General features: G+C 35.3%; 1 protein-coding gene across 1 annotated transcript in view; it reads left to right on the top strand.

Annotated features, from left to right (window-relative positions):
- Positions 1–1314: 1314 nt before the first annotated feature.
- LOC149806584 (ferric reductase 1-like) overlaps positions 1315–26364 on the top strand; it is a 95987-nt gene continuing 70937 nt past the window's right edge. Inside the window, exon 1 of the mRNA XM_089955082.1 lies at positions 1315–1658. Coding sequence (XP_089811208.1) covers positions 1616–1658 — 43 coding nt within the window. The 5' untranslated portion in view covers positions 1315–1615. The remainder of the gene's footprint in view (positions 1659–26364) is intronic.

Here is a 26364-nt window from a genome sequence, read left to right as displayed (position 1 = left end):
ACTTTAGCTCCACGAAGTTGAAGGGTTTGCGATCATTACGTTACAAGTTGCAGGGTTTGCTATAATTACGTTACAGTTACAGGGTTTGTGTTCATTACGTTACATCACTCAGCAATCTTATTAAAATCAGATGTCCGCTGTCTTACGTGAAGATTTGATATCGAACACTCAAAAGTCATGTTCTGGTGACCTTAGAATTTGCAAATGAAAATGTAGCTTTCAGAAATTTGAAAGTGAATAAAATAGTTCGGCACACATTGATGCTCTTCAGTCTTACTCCTCAGCCTCCCAAAGGCGATGATTTAAGATTTGATGTGATTGCCTGATAAAATTAGGGATTATAGTAATAACATGGATCTCCAGAACATGACTTTTTAATGGTCGCTGTGAGACCTTCACGTTGACAGCGTCGATTTGATTTTAATGCGATTGCATCACATAGCTACAACATGGCACGAGCATTTTTGGGGGGTTATCGTGTGAAGATCACTTTTATGTGGCTATCTGTAAACAGCAGCAATAATCGTTGTTGCATTAGGTTTAACGCTTGTCTGAAATACAAAATATCGTTAAAACTCGAAATGTCGTGGGACTAAACCTTTGCCGCAATTTTCGAAACTTTCGACTTTTTCGAGGTGGTGCATACGATCAATTTTCACACGGCGGCTGATTAAATCATTCAGAGTATTCGAGTGAATGTTGTCAGTATTGCTGAAGTTTTACTGTAATTACAAATTCTTTTGGTGGGCAGAGACATCGGGTATGACAATTGGTCATTCAGTTATTATAATGAATACCAGGTTCTTATTTGGAGCCATTCTTTACATTCTCCAGTTGGCATGAGCTGCTTTGAGTTAACGGGCCATCGTTTACAGAAAAAAGATGATAGACGGCGCCCCTTTGTTTTCATTTTTCTTTATTTAAAACCGAAATATCAAAGTATCATAGTTACTCGGTCCGAATACAATCTTCAGCTATATCGGACACCTCTCTCCAAATGTACACGGATACATAACAACATATATGAAAAGTTCTTCTACTAATTATTTAATGTTTATCTTTTGCAGCAATGATATGCATTTCTTGCGTCAGCAAAATAAAAAGATAAAAGATAACGAATACATCCACAGATTCGGTCCCTGCTATTTGAGTTCTCTCTCTCTCTCTCTCTCTCTCTCTCTCTCACACACACACACACAAAAGCATACATTTTCTGGCTCCTCTGCATTGTGGTCTAGATATACACATGAGGATTTCTTGCGCTTTTCGCTCGGGGGCATATGAACCTTCCGTGTTAATATATCAGTCTGGATGACAGTCTGCCATTCGACACGAGAACGGGCACTCGCTGAAAACACAAGCCTACAAGCTTCTCGGCGTTTGAATCAATCTTGGAGAAGGACTTCAAAGACGAACCACGTTATTTATTTTTATTTTAACGGTCACTCACTGAAAACATAAGACTACAAGCTTCTCTACGTTTAAATCAATCTAGGAGAAGGATTTTAAAGGCGAACCACGTTTTTTGATTTCGTAACATTGTGGAATCTAGGAATTATATGTCTTCACATGTACTTTGCTTTGATATTACAATACAAGCAACAGTGATATAGCAATGTTGTTCCAAGTTCGTCGTGGAATTATGAATTTCCCACTTGGTAAGTATATTATATCTGAAATTTATTGAAAAAGTCACATTTACACTATCTTTTGTGTTCTTTTACCATCACTGGCTTGACACAATGGATAGTGAATTTCTTGTGTTATATTACCAATAGAGACAAGTTATAAAATATAAGACACAGGAGACTGTGTGCGAGTATGTTCCAGAGGAAACCAGCACAATATTGGAAGAAGAAGAAGACAACGAATGTGAATTATTCGTGCTGTATTACCATCAGAGACAAATTCTAGAAGTAAAATAGTTTGTATATAATTAGATGATTCATTGAAGTCCATGTCTGTTCAATTTCGCTGCCAGTTAACTAATTTATTCACCTTCACTTCCAAAGAGAATCTTTATTAATTTCGCAAAATAGTAGCTTTAATAGAAGCATTGACTTTACTTAAAAAAGTGAACTTCAAAATTTGAGTTAATTCCAATCAGTGCTTGTTATGTTACCCGAAATCAAAGCAACTATATAATGGCATCATTCAAGTTTTACTTTGTGGGATTTTATGGGACTTTGTTGGATCGTATGGGACTTTGTTCGGTTTTGCGGGACTTTCCCGGACTTTCATTCATATGCATATTAGGAGATGCTAGGTAAGGTTGATGGGCATGGTGTAATTATTAACTGCTCAAAGGTATAAGCACTCGTTATGGCTCATGCATTTTCATATTAATTAAGATGTCAGCTAAGCGTTTTGGACCAGTAAGTGAGAAAGGAAAATTTCAAACTTTATTTGATATAAACCGTGATAAAGTGCATGCAGATAATTATAGGCTGCACATAGTGTTAAAAGTTTTGCGAGAATATGAACTTGTTTTATGCTCCTATTCTAAAAACGGATTTCGCCAGCAGCTATTTTTTTAGAGCTTGTAGTTTTTGTAGAGTCTGAAGTATAAACAAATGCCGATTTTGCGTCAAATGTTTGTGTTCATCTTGTAGCCTATAAGAAAGCTCTTGAAAGTTCTCTATCAATACGTTAAAACGCGATTATAAACAATAAAATTAATTAATTATCTGAATTTAAGTTTGTCACAATTTTAGAACGTGAGCCTTGAGATTATATAACTGAACTTGAGCTTGGAATTCAGTTTCTACTCTAGACCAATAAAATGTTACTTCTCGCCAGTTTCTACTCGAGAACAATCAAAAGTTACTTCCTGCCAGTTTCTGCTCCAGACTAATCAAAAGTTACTTCTTGCCAGTTTCTACTCTATACCAATCAAAAGTTACTTCCTGACAGTTTCTACTCGAGACCAATCAAAAGTTACTTCTTGCCAGTTTCTAATTTAGACCAATAAAACGTTACTTCTTATGAGTAAAGTCTTTTGTGATTGGATGCTACATTATGTCAAGCTCAAAATCGCATGATCACATTTTTCAATCCATCATACTATTCAGACTGTGACGATGAACTTACTCAAAATCTGGAGATCCAATATCAATGGATCTTTTTAAGTAAACGGTTCTCTTATACCTGTTGCTGAAATAACAAAATTTTAAAATTGGCTGTAGACTAATTTTCATCCGCATATTAGATAGTTTGAGGATAAATGTCAAAAAGTGCTGGATTTATATACTGGTTGTTTTAAATACAGTCAGGGGGCTAACAGGAAAGTCTTACTCCGGTTATACATGGCTTACGTAAGATCTAGACTTGGTTACAGCTCGATTATGTAGTTATCACATTGCAAATCCTACCTGCAGATTCATGATCATATGCAAAATCAGGGATTGGGAACATTTAAAACTCCATACTAAGGCAAACGAACCATCACATTATCTCACAGGAAAAACCTTGGCTTTTCATACACTACCAAACCATCCTCTAACGAGACTCATACACTACAAAACCATCCTCTAACGAGACTCATACACTACCAAACCATCCTCTAACGAGACTCATACACTACCAAACCATCCTCTAACGAGACTCATATGCTCGTATTTAAACCAAAACACTGAATGATCCATATTTTGACATAACGCACTCGTCCTCCTCTGGAAGCAGAAAAAATGTCAATATTACACTATTCTATGTTGTTAAACACATCTAAACAATATATTATAGTTGCCAATTCAAAATGCCCCTGATCAATCAGCAAGTTTTTTTTTTAATAATATAGTAAACTGAGTAAAATCATACGCTACAGTCATGGCCATACATCTCTGTATATAGACGGTTAGATGCAGACAAAGTTGCAGCTACTGTTACAACATCCCAGTGCACTTCTCTAGCCAGTAACCGCATACAAGCTTAATTTTTACATTATACGGTACGTCTCTAACCAGTAACCTGATACTACCTTAAATTTTACGTTCCTCGGCATCGCCATAGCCAGTAACTTGATACAGCCATATACTCCAAGGCACGCGCTTGTCAGTCACACGTAACAGCCTTAACATTTAGACCCCACGTCACCTCCCTAGTTAGCAACCTGATACATACATCATTTTTTACACACCACGGTACCTCTGTCAGTCACCTGATACAGCGTTGTGTTTTTAGATCCACAGCAACGCTTAAGCCGGTAACTTAACACAGCCTTAATTGTTTTGTCCCTTGATACATCCTTACACCCCAGGGCACCTCTCTAGCCAGGAACCTGATACATCATTACACCCCACGGCGCCTTTCTAGCCAGTAACCTGATACATCCTTACACTCAACGGCACCTTTCTAGTCATTAACCTATACATCCTTACACACCACGGCGCCTTTCTAGCCAGTAACTTGATACATCCTTACACACCAAGGCACCTCTCTAGCCAGCAACCTGATACATTCTTACACACCAAGGCACCTCTCTAGCCAGTAACCTGATACATCCTTACACCCCAAAGCACCACTCTAGCCTGTAACCTGATAAGCCTTAAATTTTACCTCAGAAATTAAAGGAATATTTTTTAAAGTGATAGTGCTACTATAGAAAATCATCAACAATTTCATGAAGTGTATATATATATATATATATATATATATATATATATATATATATATATATATATATATATATATATATAATTAAACTGTACTAAGGACAGTTATAGCACTGTACAAGGTGTATTAATAGCACCGTGCAAAGGGCAGTAATAACACTGTACAAGGTGTAGTAATATTACTGTGCAAATGACAGTTATAGCACTTTACAATAGATAGTAATAGCACTGTACAAAGAACAATATTATCACTGTACAAGGGGTAGTAATAGCACTGTGCAAAGGACAGTAATAGTACTTAACAAGGGATAGTAAATATTTCTGAGCAAAATGACATTATTAGCACTATACAAGGGGTAGTAATAACACTGTGCAAAGGGCAGTAATAGCACTGTACAAGGTGTAGTAATATTACTGTGCAAATGACAGTTATAGCACTTTACAATAGATAGTAATAGCAGTGTACAAATGACAATAATAGCAATGTACAAGGGGTAGTAATAGCACTGTGCAAAGGACAGTAATAACACAGTACAAAGGTAACATAAAATAAACAAATTCCTTCTAGACTTAAAAGTCTGTCACTGTTGTCTTTTATCAACAAAACTTTTGAGGAACGTATTCGTGGACGTTTAGACACTTGGTTCAGATAACAATTTTAACGTTTCTAGTTCACTCTAGCATGGTATCTGATGAGTTTAGGCTGCACTACATCGATTTTCTTGCGGTTACAATTAGTACAGCATAACATAAACACGGGTTCACATGCTTTAGGTACTTTTCTAGACACAACGCTGGCAGTATATACCCTGCGACACAAAGAGTTATTGTTTAAGTTGTTCCCTTTATGAATTACAGGTAAATCGCTTTAGACATGTATCAATCTGTACAAACAATTTAGAGAGCAATGATTTGTCAAGAAGCATTTTTTTAAAAATTGATTTTAGCTCGGTCAAGGAGTGAGACACGGGTGTGCTGTCGATTTTGATGTATAAACTAATACTCCAGGTTGAGAGTAGTGGCTTTGGAACAAAGATTAGATCCACAGCTATGGGACATTCAACCTTAGCTGATTATATATTCTGCTAGCTACTTACCCAAGCAATCTGCAAAACAAATTTCTTTGCATATACGCCAAACAAATGGCTATTTGACCTTGTGTTGTTGTCTTCCGTCATAAGTGTAGGAATAATGCCAAATTGCGCCTTGGGGCACTATGACTTTCGGTCGCATATTCTGCAATACATCTGGGAAGTAGGACACCGAATTAACTGAAAATTTAAGTTGCATGACGCACTTGTAGAGTCATGCAATAAAAGGGCAATTTCTTTTTACCATTTGTTTGGTACTGGCATTAAATCGAATAGAGTTTTTTTTTTTTAAATATCAATTATGGTTTTGAAAAAGCGTTTGGAGTGTTCAAATGTCTAAAGAAACAGATTTTTGAGAAGTTCTATTCGATACATGAATTCTTGCTAACTGCTTCATGGCAGTCAGCTACAATATATACTTCATACATCATATTTCTGTTGATTGTTCTTATATGTTAATTCAAGAAACTCTGTTCGGTATTTCCTGGCATATAATTTTCCCTACGCGTTACATTATTTATCTCATAAGATGAGTTGCAGCTGCAATATATTCAAGGTGAAAGGTTAAAGTTTACCAGATTGTGTAATATACAACAAATACCTCCAAGGCATCTGTCCTGTATGCAGTGGCGTCACTCGGGTTGGTGTCACCCAGTGCGGTAGCTCATGGTGTCACCCCCATGGTCCTCCTTCCGTAACAGACCATACAGAATCCTTAGTAATGTCATTTTGGTGTCACCCCTTCTGATGGTGTCACCTGGTGCAGTCTGCACCCCCCCCCCCCGCGTCCCCCTAGCGACGCCACTGCTGTGCCTGCTAGTCATGTATTTAACTATGATCGGTTATCCGCTTATGAAATCCGACTAGACAGAGCAGTGTGTGCTCTGTAAAATTTGCAATTTTTCATTTTGGTGTCACCCCTCTGAGATGGTGTCACCCGGTGCGGTCCACACCCCCCTAGCGACGCCACCGCCTGTATGCAGCATATTTTGTTTCACTGTGTGTAGCTTTGTACCAAAACAGAGAGTTGTATCTTGTAATGTCCGCAGTTCATACAAATTTTAATGATGGATATAATTTAAACATTTTAAAGTCTTATATTCAATTGTGCAAGATAGATGGACTGTGTCATGATAGTCCTACAACATGTTTATTGAAATATTTGTATATACGAACTCATTTCTGCTGCATCTTTGACTTTTTCTTACAGTATACGGTATTCAAAATGAAAAGATTATAGGTCTAATTAGTAACAAGCAAACTACATACATTATTCGGTGCTTGATAGGAATAAAATACATGTATAACTGGTGATAATTCCACGATCCATAATAAGATTTACTTCTTTCACCATATACTAAACCAAAAAGGACATCCACACATCATGGAAATGTTCAACAGTTTATATCACCTGTCCACAGCAACTTTGCGACATGACTATTGTGTCAGTAATTAAACATTCCTAACTGGACTCACGTTCTCTCCATCTTAGGTTGAAAATTATGACTAGTGACGACGGAGTATTTCAGTACTTGGACATAAGCATATATACATATGTATGTATGTATGTATGTATGTATGTATGCATCTACGTTTTCACTTAACAATGTTTTTACACATAAACACGTCTCATTTTTTAAATGTTGAAGCTCCTCTTTAACACGGAGCTCAGTGCTTTGGTAAATGGTCTTTCGATGGGAATTTTGTATGGTTTCATCAAAGAGTGGTGTATTTTTTCAAATTTACAGCGACACACATCTGCACCATGATGCACATTTTTCTCGAACAACGATGACAAATGTTTCTTGTTTTAGATGTCTTCTGATGTATGCGTCATGCACACAGTACAGACCGATATCAATCTGATCCTTTATATCAATCACACATATGTCATGTTGACATTCGTTGTGACAGGGCCTTAAATCTCCCATTCATCTTGACTCTGTACATAGCGGAATCAATCAAGTTATACTTCTTGCAATTCATTTCTTAATACTTCATTTAGCGGTCTACTTTTACTCTTTATAAGTATGATGCAAATGTGCATTTAATTAATCTACAAGTCAGAGTATAAACATCAGTAAAACCTGTATATTTTTATATGAATCCCGAGTATTTTATGTTTGTCACAAGAATTCCAGAATGTAACAATTTACAGCTTCATGCATTCTAGCTGTAGATATATCCTATATCTTTAAATATGAAACTGGAGTGTTAACGTAAGATGGCATTGACATGGAAGTATATATAGATAATTCCTGCGGGTCACGTGTGGGATAATGTCAAATGTCGTCAACTGGCAACTAAAGTACTATAATTAAGATCGTTCTTGCTATCGTTATAATGCCACCATACATGTCTAACTTGATAAATTTGACACGATGTTAATTAGGCGAAATGAAAAAATGAAAACAATCGACTATTCCTTTAAATATGTATGAAATTTGTAAGCGAATAATATTTACATGCTAACACATATTACCTAAATATGATACTTGTAACTACATAAAAGACGAATATAAAATATTGATTTTATTCCTGCAGCACAACGCGCAACTTGTTGAATTTGTCAGAGGGACATGTCAGTCCGTCGTATGGCCAAATCTACCAAGACAGTAAAAGAAACTAAGGACTAAATTTAATCCGAAGTATGGCCAGATTTACCTAGAGAGTATTTGAAATTAAGGTCCGAATTTAGTCCCTTGTCTGGCCAGCTTTACCTAGACAGCAATAGAAACTAAAGTCCGAATCCAGTCCGCCTTATTGGCAAGATTTACCTAGACAGTAAAGAAACCACGTTCGAAATATAAAATCAGAAGCACAGCAAATCCGTATTACTGTCTAACTATACTGGTTTATTAAAATAACTAAAAATCAAAAACTGTAAAGTCCCTCTGTGCCCCTGTTATTCAGTTAAAACATATTCTGATAACTTGACTGGTTGGATACTGGCTTTAAATCAACCATTTTACGAATGCAATAAATATTAAAAGTGATTTTAAGGTTCAGTTTATCTATACCAAGATGAGTAATCTGACATTATCCTAAAAGTATCATGCCGCTTTAAGCTACGTGAATATAAAGCACATTACGAAGCATATTTTAATTAAATCATGGAGTAAACATTCGTATAAAATCACGTTCCATTTTTTTATTATTTGACTATGAAAAAAGTGAAATAGTTCTATATTACAGACATAAGTAAAATTAAAGCAATGATTTTTGCAGAAAAAAATGCATTTCATATTTTTTAAAAATTTTCAAGTTAATTCTTTTTACAGCTGATAGCTTTACACTAAAACAACGCAAGCAATCACGAACTCTTCTAAAATATTTAATTTCCGACAGTCAAAGGTTATTTTGAATTTGTTCTTTGACAAGGTGGCTCAAACAAACAATATGGTTCCCATGCATGATTAAAGTTCACTGTCATTATAATGACATTCTTTTTATTGCCTTCAATCATTTCAGTTTTGTGATATTTGCATCTCCAGGAGATATACATACTTAAACAAGTAAACTAAGTTGTCTGTTCGTTTGAAGACCAAGTTACGTGTTTGATCTCCTGCGCTAGTTTAACTGTCAAAGGTAGTCACCAAACAAGTAAATTCATTCTCAAACCTAACTCTTGAGTAAATGTAAACGTAACTGGGGTTTAGTTTCGGTGTGAACTTCAAAAGCACAGTTCCTGATGATTAGACTCATGCCCAATATCTTCAACATTGGGAAAGTGAGGTGGGGTTGTAGCTGTCAAAATATGAAAATATCCAACGAGATGTAAGAGCACGATAACAAGTAGGCTTTCTTCTTGAATATGGGGTCATTGTTCTGAAGGGGCTTGAAAATCGTCACTGGAGGACGACTATATATCCCACCATACGACATTAACGCTGCATGCCAACAACAGTTGACTATATTTATTGTGTGGGTACTGCTGAAACTCCCCCGAATGACATTCCACTAAATTTGCACTCTATAAAAATATTTACAAATCGTGACAATATAATATAAACGAGTCTTAGAAGAAGAGCTTTCAAAAATGAAATGTTGCTTTGTTTGTTTGTGTGTTTATTTTTGGCCGGCACCCAATCACTCGGCCACCACGGTTTACATTGCTGGAATAAACATGTTTGGTTATAACACATCAGCACGTTGGTAGAGGAGACATATATATATATATATATATATATATATATATATATATATATATATATATATATATATATATATATATATATCGGATAAATTAAGATTACGTTTAAGATAAAAGCGGTTACACTGTATCCCATCATTTTTTAGACTACCGCTCAATTATGTTAACCCAGATACCAGATATGACGCACACGTACAAAACACACACATACAATCAAGTTCCGAGATATCTTCATGCAAATCTATTGACATTTTGACGACGAAATTTAAGTGTCCTGAATGCTTGCTTGCTGTTTGATGCATGTTGATCAATTTGTCCAAGAACCAATATTTCGTGAAAATGCCTTGCAATTTCACTTGGGCATCTCTTCCTTTCTTTGGACACACACACACACACACACACACCTTTTAAAACAAGATAACCTCGGTCCCCGTTCAAAACAGAACCGATTTTCGGAGTTAGTATTCTATTTCTTTTGCAAACTTTAGTGCTAGACAAATAAAAAGGCTTTTCTGGAATTTATTTTGGTAGCCAATATTGTTCTGGAACAAATAAACATGTAAATGAGTAAAACACAACACCCAAGAAACACTTCTTCAATAAAACGCATTAAGTGTGCGAAGCCAAACTTCCCAGGGCAATCATATATTTCCTGGATATTAACACGATGTTGTTGTTTTTTTGTTTTTGTGTTTTCTTTTTTGGTTTTTAACATCTCAGTACCTTCTAAGACGATTATAAAAATTTCATAAATATATGTGGATCAATTTCCATATATTTCACATATGTGAGTGGATAAATGTTCATTCGATACACGACTGACCGCTGAGCAGTAAACAGGTGGACTGGTCCGATAAATCAATTATTTTGTTGGCACGGTCGACGTTTTTGGAATATCGTCTATGACAGAGATTGATGGAAGCTTATTTATTACGACACCAATAGGTCATGTGGCTCTCCAGTTACGTATGTAAGATATCAGTGTAGAAATAAAAGAATTTGGGACATTCTTTGTAGTGTGTGCCATATAATACCCCGACTCGTACACGTGTCAAGCTATGTCCATTTTGTAACAATGAAACATTGTATATGCCGCCGCCGTTAATTCAGCTTACACTAGAAAGAAAGATTTTGACATAAACATTGAAATTTACAATGTACACTCTATTCACACATTCTCTCTTCTGTCAGATTTAGCTGTCGCCAAGTAACCTACTGCTACCATTATTACCGCTCAAGTGGCCGAGTGATTAGAGCGTCCGCCTCAGATACTTGATGTCGCGGGTTCGAACTCCGGCCGAGTCATATTAAAGACTTATAAAATGGTTCTAACAGCTGCCTCACCTGGCGCTCAGCATTAAGAGGTTAATGTTAGGACTGGTCGGCCCGGTGTCAGGATAATGTGACTTGGTGGGACATCATGCTACATGTCTGCGTCATGATGCCCTAGTGCTAGACATGACTATAAACTGTAACACTGCAGACAGCGATATGACTGAAAAAATTGTTAAAGCTACGCTAAAAAATCCAAAATCACACACAGACACACACGCACGCGCACATACACACACTCTCTACTACTACTACTACTACTACATGTATGGATGGATGGATGGATGGATGGATGGATACCATAAACTGCAGTGATTACAATCCTGTACGATGACTGCAAATACTAAGTGGCTGATTACTTGGTTTGAAAACATAACTTCCTAACGGCTATGCACACAATGAAACAGCTAATCACAGAAAACTGGACGGAATCTATAACCAAAGGCGCAAGTACAAATAGCATACGCCATGTTTGTTACACTATGTACGGATGAATGTGCGGTTTTATTTAATTCACACGTTTAGATAAAGCCTGTAACAATTCTGTCTCTTTTTTTTCTTTGTTTGAAAAGATCCATCGATTTCAAAATGAGTAATTATTATACTTCCAATCAGAATTTTAATCTGGGATCAAGATGAAAAAAATTTGTCAGGTGGGTTAAACATTCAAACATGCTATGCGTTTTAATAACTTAACTATCATTCTAATTTTCCCTTGGATTTGAATTGAGTATACGTAGTACGTCATCGGAAATGGAGCAAAAGTTTTGTATTTGTCTTTCTATTATCAATTTCATCAAATGCATAGGCTTATATTTGCATGGTCATCGTTTATGAGACACGCAGTTCTAAAATAAACTTTGATATCGACACTTTGATTGGAAAGAATTTAAGCATTTTTAAAGATTAAAGTTAAAGAAAAATAACAATTGTGTGTAAGTTACTGATTACATAAGCATGTAAACTTTGTATGAAACATGTTTAAAAGATACAAACTGAACCGTATCATGTCATTCGGTTGGTTGGTTTCGAATTTCACCACATGTGCTAAGAACACTCAAAATATTTCCTTGTCTATGCATCATCTATCAATCTAAGTACATCGCTGTAGTAGATTATAACTTCTTCCTTTTCAGTGAATCAAATGTAAACACGTTTCCATGAATTGTAATTGTCTCATCCTGGACCATAACGACCAATGAGTTGACTTATCAAAACTCACGTGAACTCGTGATCTTTGGTAGTTATGTGTGGGGGGGGGGGGGTTGGGGGGGGGGCTAAAGAATGTCAGGGTGTAAATTGGAATATAAAAATGCTAATGATCACGACGAGAATGCCAGGAATATTTCGCATTATGTATACATATACACAATTAATTCCGCTATATCTTGTTTGTAACGAACTATAAATAAGTTACATTGTTATCTTGCTTATCCTGGCATAAATACTCAGTAACCCTAACAATGCTTTTTATGCCCCTGTCATAGTATACAGATATATGTTAATCAATCCAGGCCCAGCCCTAAGGCAAGGCGAACGAGGCAACCGCGTAGGGTCCCGCGCTACTCCGCAATGCATTTTTTCTTCGCTTGGGGCCCCATGCTCATCGCTTGCTGCCTTGGGCCCCGCACATCCTAGGCCCGGGCCTGAATCAGTCTGTGTGTATTCGTCCTTCTCGTACGTCACAAACTTCATTACCGCTCAATGACGTTTAAGACACTTAACCGACAATTACGAACTTTTATACGGAGTTTATTATATAAAAAAAGCAAACAACGCCATGTGCCTCCTTGACATTTTTCTGGTTCTTGTTTATTCCAGGAATTAAAATTAAAAAAAGAAAATAAAAACAGTTATTGATCCAACTCTGATTCGAGGCACGTGCACACTCAAAAGGCTTTTACATTGACTGAAGTAATCCCAGCTTGACACATATATATCCATTTTTAATTCACAAACACGCTAGCACGCATACCCCCACCCCCACAGACAGAAAGTTTACTCATGTATATTTTACTTTTGAATGGATAAAATCGAAATCGAGAAACTTACTTAAAACAAGACACTTCACTTTAATATCTTAAAATTTGAACGAAATAAAACGTTATAAGGCTTGAGATCAAATGTTACAATGCTTGATGAGATTTTAAAGGTTATAAAGTTTGATGAGATCAAATGTTATAAGGTTCGAAAATGCTTTTCAGCTGTCTAGCTAATTGAAGTCATTGGCAACACTCGTCAGCGCCCTCTTCCTTGATGGAGTGGTGACCAAAGCTAAACAGCCCATCGCGAAAAAAGTTTTTCTCACTCATATAGTGTTGGTAGGTATATTAATATATCTTTTACCATAGATAACAGATAAAATAAGTCACATGAATATAATGACTGGATGATGTAATACTTAATTACAGAGGTACATGTGCTATTTTTGGGTGTAATAGATTGTACAGCCTCGAGCTTTGTTGTAGTAATATGTTAATTTCCGGATCTAAGCCATATGTATGCAGGTGTCCTTTACGGCCTATGCTGTCTTGATCATTCGTGACTTACCTACATAATATACACACTGTGTACTGACAATTCGGACCGATGTAAACTGGCATCGTAACGCAGCCTTCACAACACCAGCGTAAGGCATTACCGTACTTTTTATTGAGAGACTGCGGTTGGTTAAGACGTGTTCCAAACGGAATTGTTGACAAAAAGGCAAATATATTGTAGGCGCTTCTTTTCAATGCTCACCGTTTATTTCAAAGCATTTTTTCATCTAAAGCCAGACATACACAGTCTAAATTTGAAGAGAGAGAGAGAGAGAGAGAGAGAGAGAGAGAGACTTATCAAAAGAACCAGGGAAATATGTGCCTTCGTGCCATATAGGTAAAAAAACCCAGCCAAAAGTCAATTTACTGTTATTTGAGGTGCTAACATAACTTCAATAGAACAACAACCACAACAGCTACGACCCTTCTCAATAAGAAAGCAATAGTTGGTGTCGAAGTGTACGGTAAGAAACTGGTGACAGATGAGCTTTTTACATTTGAGCGACTCTGTGGAACCTGGTACCGTATCGCACAGTATTTAAAGAACAACAACAGATTTGGTATTTACTGTATTTAAAGAACACCGGTAGATTTTATTTTGAATATTTTTAAATTACAATGGTAAATTTTGTAATTATCATCTATAAAGAACAAAGGTAAATTTTGTATTTTTAAAGCATTACTTGACTTAGAAATATTTCAGACATTGGAGGCTTTAAGCCTATTGTAGATATAACCTACTTTAAAAACGAAAGGATAGACCTAAATAAAATCCTTCATTTAATTGCCGGATTCTCTTTGCGAGACCTAGTCTTTATTAGGTACAGTTTATGGTATTGATAATGATGTCAACGGTTTGGAAAGTCGTTGTTAGTGTAGCCTTCATTTCTTGATATGTCAAATATATATTTAATATGAATATTCAGCGAATTTTAAAATTGAATAGACAAACGCGAGAACACTCGTATTTATATACTAATAATCCCTTCGTTTCATTAAAAATGCTTATCAGAAAACAAAGTTAAACAAGACCTACGCGTTTGACCAAAATGTTTTTACAATGTACAGTCACCTACAAACTTGTTGATCCTCGTACTTGAGACCTGCTGACCGAAATCTAATTATCTCTAACGTATTTCCACCAAACTTTTGTGGAGAGAGAGAGAGAGGTCACATTTTAAGGAGGAGGAAAATAAACGAGCAAGTGAGAGATAAGAGACTGAAATTGTAAAGATCATGATGTATAAAAAAAGAGAAATAAATGGGTGCGATACCTCTTTGAGGTTATATCACTAAGAGGTCCTGGTTAGTTTGGCTTTTTAGAAGAAGCAAACATAACACTAGGTCAATCAATTAAAAATGGTTAAACTGGATCAACGACTGTATCTGGCTGATCCTTCCAGCCAACAGACAATTTGTATTGAAATTAATTTGTATTCAAATGCGTGAAAGTTTAGAGTATGATAATTTCTAACAGAACAAGCCGACAACAAAACATCACCTATTTAACAAATTTGCAATGAAATTTCTGACAAAATTTCAGAGTTGCAGATTTAATCGAAAACAACAGGAATAAACTTTATGACGCGTATGACTTGTTTAAACGGAGATTCGGTGCATTGTTTAATGCCGTATTACCATTACAACTCTTACGAGAAAGTGTGAAATATACATTGAAAATAAAACAGCAATTCCAACCAATCCAATAAAGGATACATAATTGATTAGCTGCATTAGAGAATGACATGGATAATAAATCTCTGGAAGAATACAGTAATTTATTCTCCCAGTTGGAACTATTTAAAAAATGCCTGACAGAGATGGGTACTCATGAAAACGTGATATTCAGTTCATGGTATTTGTAGAGTATCAAACTTTATACCAACTTTTAGTAAAATCATTACGAACGTGTTTATAAAAAGAGGTATACTCAGCGCTGCCAGTATATACCACAGCAGTTGTAAACTTTCAGGCAGCCATATAGCTTTATTTTCTCCCTGGGCTGATGGTAACACAAGCATTGTCCTATTCAAAGCTTTCTTTTAGGTTAGTGTCTGTAGTCATGTATATCGCTGGTTTATACACATATTTATCTAAACAATTTAACTGTTATCGGTTGGAAAGTTTGAACAACTTACTTTTACCTTTCCCATACAAATAATACTTTCTAATACAAAATATTTAAGATCGCTGGCACATGTATATAAAATAATTTCATAAATATATACTATAATGGTGATATAGAATGGATAAAATGGGAGAAAATAACAAAAGATGGTAGAAGAGAGAAAAATCTGGAGCCTATGTCATAGATACGTTGAAAAGATTAAAGCATTATTGGAATAGAACCTTTTCTTGATTTTAATATCTTGAAACATATAATTTAATTTAACTTTGCTCTTTTGCTAGTTTGAAATCACTTGTTAATAATAAATTTAGATTTAAATTCAATTGGTTTAGTTCAAGTACTAATATGCATCTCTGAAGAACATACCTTGTTTTCCTTGCCTTTTCCAAAAACTTCGACATATGTGTTACTTAAACATGCTTTGTAAATGTGCTTCCGTATTAAGCTCCAATTAGCGTCACTTAAACATACTCTGTAAAGATGCTTCCGTACGGAGCTCCAATTTGTCCTCAGTTTAACGTGTATAATGGATACGTTACAATCACCATGCCAACAGTTTTTCCAAATATTATGTTCTAGAACCAGGGATCATTTGAGCTCCCCATCTTAATTATTTTAAGACGAAACGCAGGAAGTTAACAAACACATGCCATAATCATTGTATACTAGTACTCCGTGTTCCATGGTGCAGTTAGATTGTGGACTACACTGCCATAGTTCTTTGTTCAGGTTGACTCCATCGCGGCATTCCGCTACCGTCTCGTCAACTTTCTCCAGATATAGATCATATCCAACTTTTTGAATTCGCTTTTTATTTGTACAAAAGCTTTTATATTGTATAAACTCAGCATCTTTGCGTCACACGTGTTACTTCTTTCACCGCATTGTCATTATACTCATTTATGAGGGAGGTACTCAAAGAAGAAGAAAGAACACCCCACCCCACCGCCAAGACAGACAATGAGCGTGTGACATTATTTGACGACAAAACAGATGCACATTTACCCTGGAAAAGTCTTACATAGTTGATGATGTTGCCGAAATTCAAAATTAATGTTCATTACGTCTTCTTGGTTTTTATGTTTTAATCCTGTTATGGTCATATGTCTTTGGTTTCGATTGTAATGTGTTTATGTGCGATTTTGTTCATGTACGTATATGTAGGTCTTAACTCTACATATCTAGTCATATGATGCTGATGTTCTACATCCCCTCCTTAACATCTCTTTAGCATAAATCCTGCCGTGTGTCCTGTCTTATACATACCTTTGATATAATTTTTAGTGTGTCCTGTCCTTAACATCTCTTTAGCACAATTCCTGCTGTGTGTCATGTCTTATACATATCTTTAGTATAATTCCCGATGTTTGCTGTCTTATACATATCTTTAATATAATTCCTGCTGTGTGTCCTGTCTTACATATATCTTTAATATAATTCCTGCGGTGCGTTCTGTCTTATAAATATCTTTCATATAATTCCTGCTGTGTGTTTTGTCTTATACATATCTTTAGCATAATTCTTAGTGTGTCCTGTCCTTGACATCTCTTTAGTACAATTCCTGCTGTGTGTCTTGTCTTATACAGATCTTTAATATAACTCTTACAGTGTGTCCTGTCTTATACATATCTTTAATATAATTCCTGCTGTGTGTCATGTCTTATAAATATCTTTAATATAATTCCTGCTGCGTGTCATGTCTTATACATAACTTTAATATAATTCCTGCTGTGTGTACTGTCCTTAACATCTCTTTAGTATAATTCCTGCTGTGTGTCTTGTCTTATACATATCTTTAGCATAATTCTTAGTGTGTCCTGTCCTTGACATCTCTTTAGTACAATTCCTGCTGTCTGTCTTGTCTTATACATATCTTTAATATAATTCCTGCTGTGTGTCTTGTCTTATACATATCTTTAGTATAATTCTTAGTGTGTCCTGTCCTTGACATCTCTTTAGTACAATTCCTGCTGTGTGTCTTGTCTTATACAGATCTTTAATATACCTCTTACAGTGTGTCCTGTTTTATACATATCTTTAATATAATTCCTGCTGTGTGTCCTGGTTTATACATATCTTTAATATAATTCCTGCTGTGTGTCCTGTCTTATGCATATATTTCATATAATTCCTGACGTGTGTCCTGTCTTATACATATATTTCATTTAATTCCTGCTGTGTGTCCTGTCTTATACATATCTTTAATATAATTCCTGCCGTGTGTGATGTCTTATACATATCCTTAATATAATTCCTGCTGTGTGTCCTGTCTTAAACATATATTTCATATAATTCCTGCCGTGTGTCCTGTCTTATACATATATTTCATAGAATTCCTGCCATGTGTCCTGTCTTATACATATATTTCATATAATTCCTGCTGTGTGTCCTGTCTTATACATATCTTTAATATAATTCCTGCCGTGTGTCCTGTCTTATACATATATTTAATATAATTCCTTCTGTATGTCCTGTCTTATACATATCTTTAATATAATTCCTGCTGTGTGTCCTGTCTTATACATATATTTCATATAATTCCTGCTGTGTGTCCTGTCTTATACATATATTTCATATAATTCCTGCTCTGTGTCCTGTCTTATACATATCTTTTATATAATTTTTGCTGTGTGTACTGTCTTATGCATATATTTCATATAATTCCTGCTGTGTTTCCTGTCCTATACATATCTTTAATATAATTCCTGCTGTGTGTCCTGTCTTATACATATATTTCATATAATTCCTGCAGTGTGTCCTGTCCTATACATATCTTTAATATAATTCCTGCTGTGTGTCCTGTCTTATGCATATATTTCATATAATTCCTGACGTGTGTCCTGTCTTATACATATCTTTAATATAACTCCTGCTGTGTGTCCTGTCTTATGCATATATTTGATATAGTTCCTGCTGTGTGTCCTGTCTTATACAGATATTTCATATAATTCCTGCTGTGTGTCCTGTCTTATACATATCTTTAATATAACTCCTGCTGTGTGTCCTGTCTTATGCATATATTTCATATAATTCCTGCTGTGTGTCCTGTCCTATACATATCTTTAATATAATTCCTGCTGTGTGTCCTGTCTTATACATATATTTCATATAATTCCTGCAGTGTGTCCTGTCTTATACATATCTTTAATATAACTCCTGCTGTGTGTCCTGTCTTATGCATATATTTCATATAATTCCTGCTGTGTGTCCTGTCTTATACATATATTTCATATAATTCCTGCTGTGTGTCCTGTCTTATACATATATTTCATAGAATTCCTGCTGTGTGTCCTGTCTTATGCATATATTTCATATAATTCCTGCTGTGTGTCCTATCTTATACATATATTTCATATAATTCCTGCTGTGTTCTGTCTTATACATATCTTTAATATACCTCTTACAGTGTGTCCTGTCTTATACATATCTTTAATATAATTCCTGCTGTGTGTCCTGTCTTATACATATATTTCATATAATTCCTGATGTGTGTCCTGTTTTATACATATATTTCATATAATTCCTGCTGTGTGTCCTGTCTTATACATATATTTCATATAATTCCTGCAGTGTGTCCTGTCTTATACATATCTTTAATATAACTCCTGCTGTGTGTCCTGTCTTATGCATATATTTCATATAATTCCTGCTGTGTGTCCTGTCTTATACATATATTTCATATAATTCCTGTTGTGTGTCCTGTCTTATACAGCTATTTCATATAATTCCTGCCGTGTGTCCTGTCTTATGCATATATTTCATATAATTCCTGCTGTGTGTCCTGTCTTATACAAATATTTAATATAATTCCTGCTGGGTGTCCTGTCTTATACATATATTTCATATAATTCCTGCCGTGTGTCCTGTCTTATACAGATCTTTAATATACCTCTTACAGTGTGTCCTGTCTTATACAGATCTTTAATATAATTCCTGCTGTGTGTCCTGTCTTATACGTATATTTCATATAATTCCTTCTGTGTGTCCTGTCTTATACAAATATTTAATATAATTCCTGCTGTGTGTCCTGTCTTATACGTATATTTCATATAATTCCTGCTGTGTGTCCTGTCTTATACAAATATTTAATATAATTCCTGCTGTGTGTCCTGTCTTATACGTATATTTCATATAATTCCTGCTGTGTGTCCTGTCTTATACAAATATTTAATATAATTCCTGCTGTGTGTCCTGTCTTATACGTATATTTCATATAATTCCTGCTGTGTGTCCTATCTTATACATATATTTCATATAATTCCTGCTGTGTGTCCAGTCTTATACGTATATTTCATATAATTCCTGCTGTGTGTCCTGTCTTATACGTATATTTCATATAATTCCTGCTGTGTGTCCTGTCTTATGCATATATTTCATATAATTCCTGCTGTGTGTCCTGTCTTATGTATATATTTCATATGATTCCTGCTGTGTGTCCTGTCTTATGCATATATTTCATATAATTCCTGCTGTGTGTCCTGTCTTATACATATATTTCATATAATTCTTGCCGTGTGTCCTGTCTTAAACAGATCTTTAATATACCTCTTACAGTGTGTCCTGTATTATACAGATCTTTAATATAATTCCTGCTGTGTGTCCTGTCTTATACGTATATTTCATAGAATTCCTGCTGTGTGTCCTGTCTTATGCATATATTTCATATAATTCCTGCTGTGTGTCCTGTCTTATGTATATATTTCATATGATTCCTGCTGTGTGTCCTGTCTTATGCATATATTTCATATAATTCCTGCTGTGTGTCCTGTCTTATACATATATTTCATATAATTCGTGCTGTGTGTCCTGTCTTATGTATATATTTCATATGATTCCTGCTGTGTGTCCTGTCTTATGCATATATTTCATATAATTCCTGCTGTGTGTCCTGTCTTATACATATATTTCATATAATTCCTGCCGTGTGTCCTGTCTTATACAGATCTTTAATATACCTCTTACAGTGTGTCCTGTTTTATACAGATCTTTAATATAATTCCTGCTGTGTGTCCTGTCTTATGCATATATTTCATATAATTCCTGCTGTGTGTCCTGTTTTATACATATCTTTAATATAATTCCTGCTGTGTGTCCTGTCTTATGCATATATTTCATATAATTCCTGCTGTGTGTCCTGTCTTATACATATATTTCATATAATTCCTGCCGTGTGTCCTGTCTTATACAGATCTTTAATATACCTCTTACGGTGTGTCCTGTTTTATACATATCTTTAATATAATTCCTGCTGTGTGTCCTGTCTTATGCATATATTTCATATAATTCCTGCTGTGTGTCCTGTCTTATGCATATATTTCATATAATTCCTGCTGTGTGTCCTGTCTTATGCATATATTTCATATAATTCCTGCTGTGTGTCCTGTCTTTTACATATATTTCATATAATTCCTGCCGTGTGTCCTGTCTTATGCATATATTTCATATAATTCCTGCCGTGTGTCCTGTCATATACAGATCTTTAATATACCTCTTACAGTGTGTAATGTTTTATACATATCTTTAATATAATTCCTGCTGTGTGTCCTGTCCTGAACATCTCTATAGTACAATTCCTGCTGTGTGTCTAGTCTTATACATATCTTTAATACAATTCCTGCTGTGTGTCCTGTCTTATACATATCTTTCATATAATTCCTGCTGTGTGTCCTGTCTTACACATATCTTCAATATAATTCCTGCTGTGTGTCCTGTCTTATACATATCTTTAATATAATTCCTGCTGTGTGTCCTGTCCTTAACATCTCTATAGTACAATTCCTGCTGAGTGTCCTGTCTTATACAGATCTTCAATATAATTCCTGCTGTGTGTCTCGTCTTACATATGTATGTTTAATATAATTCCTGCTGTGTGTCCTGTCTTATACATATCTTTCGTATAATTCCTGCTGTGTGTCCTGTCTTACACAGATCTTCAATATAATTCCTGCTGTGTGTCCTGTCTTATACATATCTTTCATATAATTCCTGCTGTGTCCTGTCTTACACTTATCTTCAATATAATTCCTGCTGTGTGTCCAGTCTTATACATATCTTTCATATAATTCCTGCTGTGTGTCCTGTCTTACACATATCTTCAATATAATTCCTGCTGTGTGTCCTGTCTTATACATATCTTTAATATAATTCCTGCTGTGTGTCCTGTCCTTAACATCTCTATAGTACAATTCCTGATTTGTGTCCTGTCTTATACAGATCTTTAATGTAATTCTTACAGTTTATTATTGTTAACATCAGACCACAGTGGGTTGAACATATAAAATCTTCATTTATTATATATTTTGGTAGCATCAGAATGCAGTAGGTTGAACATCTGAAACTTCATTTATTAGGTATTATTGTTAACATCAGACTACAGTGGGTTGAACATATAAAACCTCATTTATTAGGCATTATTCTTAACATCAGACTGCGGTGGGTTGAACATAAAAAACCTCATTTATTAGGCATTATTCTTAACATCAGACAATAGTGTTCATATAAAATCTCATTTATTAGGTATTATTGTTAACATCAGACAACAAAGGTTTGATCATATAAAACTTTATTTATTAGGTATAATTGTTAACATCAGACAACAGTGAACATATAAAACTTCATTTATTAGGCATTATTGTTAACATCACACTACAGTGGGTTGTACATATCAAACACATTTATAAGATATTAATAGCTTCATGCTGCAACCTACGTACACACGCTTGTTCATTGTGTCATTATTTCTCAATATAAACGTCCTATAAGTATGAAAGGTATAGATGACACTATTTCAGTCTTGAATTCTTTCCATTATGTTCAAATGTTTTCAGGGAACGTGTGTCAGCTTTCTTCGGCGTATAGAGTTGTAGCACATAACCGACACATCATAGCATCTTGTGGTAGTTAATTTCTTTCAAATTGTGACTATATTTATTCATGTGCCCTACTACAGTAATACACACTTGTTGTCATGGGTTGAACGACATTTTCCCGCACATGATAGGCTGCTATATATGGGTGCTAGTATATTTGGTATCATTCAGAGGAACTGGGAGCTAAGTGCATTTGCTTAGGATACACAACGGTAACCGACTAGAGCTGTCCTGGACAGGTATCGAAGACCCATAGATTAGTAGTCCAATGATAGATATCATTATGTTTCTGTTATTGTGAATATGGGAAACGGTACTCCAGGATATAAGATTTCATCTTGGCGGAAAATGACATTTTGGGTTAGAATATTCATCATTGTTTTTGTTTTTTCTTTGATGGTGATAGTGACTTGGAGAGTGGTGTGTGCGTGTGTGTGTATGTGTGTGTGTGCAGTAGCGTAGTAAGTGGGGGAGTAGCGCCAAGACAACGGATATAATTTTTTTCGAAAATGGCCAAAATTGTATTCTTTTAAATTTATTATTCTTGAATCCCGACCTTTCAGAAAATTACACAACACATCCGTATAACAAGAATATGAAAACTCGTTTTCTGCTGCCAGTGTGTACTTCACGGACAATCTGCTAGTCTATCCATCACACACCGCAAGACCCTCTTTCTCATCACAGCGAGGGAGGGGGATCCAGACATCAATCTGTACTATCGCCTGACACAAATCAGTTAAAACAGACATATATTTTCGATCACTGAGCAGTTCGCAGTGTTAAAGGCTTGGAACACTTATCGTCATTAGGTTGTTGTGTTGACGCCTCTATATTTTTTGTAAACAAACAGGCCACAGCTCTCCCCAAGTCCCTTTGCTGGTGAGAGGGGCTCCAGTGGCGTCACTAGGGTTGGTGTCACCCAATGAGGTATCTCATGGAGTTACCTCATGGTCCTTATTCCGTAACAGACCATACAGAATCCTTATTAATGTCATTTTGGTGTCGCCCCCTCTGATGGTGTCACCCGGTGCGGTCCGTATCCCCGCACCCATCTAGTGACGCCAATGAGGTGCTCTAGCCTAGTTCCAAGAACCGTCTCTCGGCTTCGGCCCTTCAGGCTTCGTATTATGGCCCTTTGGGTTGTCATCGTCATCCTGAGCACCATTTACTCCACTGGCTCCATGCACCATTTACCCTTAGTACGCCACTGTGTAAGCCAACCTGTTCTGAGTCGAACTTTTTTTCAAAAGACAAATGGTTGGAGGGAATTTTACTGTTTATTGGGGGCATAAAATGTGGAATGTGTCATAAAATCTCAAGTTGCTTTTCTGTCTAATACCGCAAATGTTCCAAAAAAAAATCATCAACATGAACTACTGAATTTTAACATAAAAGAAAAACGTTCACGTTTTTCTGTCCTAATGTCTCTTTTAATCTTTGATTGATAGCATTAATGCGACTTTTTTCGCTTAACATGTAAATAATGAAGTAAGGACTGCCTTTCACAAGTCACATGTAGTTTATTATACGAATCAACGTCAATCAAATCTTGACAAGACGCACTTTATTCACAAGAATTAATATTTTGTTGTTAAGGTTTTAAAAAAATTAATGAATTTTCTGGTAATGCAACTTTTAATGTTACAAACAGAACTTGGATCATTTCGATGGGAATCTTTTGGAACTTTCATTAAATGCATTTTGATCCTTATAACTCAAATGTGTATTATTATAATAAAGATTATGGTTGTTTAGAAAGAGTCGCAAGACCTTTAACATTGCCCACACGTATTATAATCTTTCTTATATTGAAAGTTAGCAGATTCAGTATTCAGTAACATTATGAGAGCTGCTTAGTTTGTTCATTTCAGTACATATACTTTGTAAAGAAGTTGCTGCTGCAGCAAATTTTTCTATGATGACGTAGTTTGTAAATGTGAGAACAAATGCTGGAAAGATTACGAAGTCTGAAGTCAAATGGGAGATACTTTGCCCAGCCAGACGACCATATGTGGGGAAAACGAACATTTTATACAACGGTTCGTACATTTCCGTTAAATTCGGGAAAACGAACCTAGTAAGTTTTCTTAACTCTGAAGCACAATAATGAGTTTGTGATTTAGATTTTTAAGGTAGCTTTAAAAAAAATGTCGAGTCGTATCACTACAACGTCTGCAGTGTGGCAGTTTAAAGTGATATTTAGCACTGGGACATCATTCCGCAGACATGTAGCATGATGTCCCACCAAGTCACATTATCCTGACATCAGGCCGACCAGTCCTAACACTAACCTCTTAATGACGAGCGCCAGGCGAGGCAGTAGTTAGAACCATTTTATAAGTCTTTAATATGACTCGGCCGGGGTTCAAACCCACGACCTCTCGCATCCGGGGCGGATGCTCTAACCACTAGGCACCGGAACGGTCATAAGGATGAGTTCATCGCCTAATGTAATGACCTTTTATGGAAGCGAGGTTGTATTCTTCGCTGGCTAAAATCACGCATACAACCCGTCGCCTGAAGGCGCGGCAGTAGCTTTGTAAGACTACATGGTGAGAGTTCGTCTTTCTCTACACAAAGGAATTAATTTTTTTAATTTTAAAGGCTTTCTTTTAAGATAATAGTGCAATGCTTTGAATGCTCAGAGACATCGTGATACACTTACTTTAAAACGAATGGATTCAATTCTCGTTCGAAACATTTTAAGCGTATAGTATTTTTTATTATATAATATTTATTTTTGAATATAATGTGAACGTTTTGTTTACATTTTAATAAGAATTTATGTGTATTTTGTAATCACGGAATAAACTATTGTGAAGACAATTTCATGCCCAGTAATAATTAATTTAGAAATAAAATATCCTTAAAGTTACAGAGCATAATATTTGGTTTTTATGTCAAACATTCAATAAAATACTTTTCTATAAAATGATTTTGATATTAGTTTGAAATATTGAAGTTTCAAGCATTTAGTCTGTATTTAACATATTCGATATTTAATTATTTACATTATATTATAAAAAACAGAAATGACAGAATTGTATGAAGTTGGTAAGCTTTGAATAAATATAATAATGCACTTTATATAAAAATATATCACTTTATGTGTGTAATTTTTAATATTGAATATTCTATAATTTCATTAAAGTAATTTCGCAAGATTAAACGATGAGAGTTCGCCTTTCTTTACAGTTAGAACTCAGTACCTCTCCGCACCCCAGCTATGTAAAATAACCATCAACATCGCAAGGAGTGACGACGCAGTAAAGGAGGCTCAAACACTATTACTCTCTTTGACAATCTGTCAGTATCACTCCAATAAATTGGTGCATGATGAAAAGAACTTTACCTTAAATGATAATCACATAATAATGCGATGAAAGTACTAGATAAATTCACTTCATTATGTATGTATGTATGTATGTATGTATGTATGTATGTTTGTATGTATGTAAGCTCTATCAATGATATACAACGAGATGAATACATTTTTCATTAAAAGGAAACGAGGGTTGCTGAGTTTCCTATTAATGAAATATTTATACAAGGAGTGGTATATCATTGATACAGTGGACATACTATACATTTATTTTATTTATATCACATACAAATGCACATATTTGCCATTTGAACGG

This window comes from Sinohyriopsis cumingii, chromosome 1, assembly GCF_028554795.1.
Source record: "Sinohyriopsis cumingii isolate HCF-2022 chromosome 1, ASM2855479v2, whole genome shotgun sequence".
Taxonomy (NCBI): Eukaryota; Metazoa; Mollusca; class Bivalvia; order Unionida; family Unionidae; genus Sinohyriopsis; species Sinohyriopsis cumingii.
The sequence above is the reverse complement of the archived record's forward strand: the minus strand, read 5'-3'. Positions and strand labels throughout refer to the sequence as shown.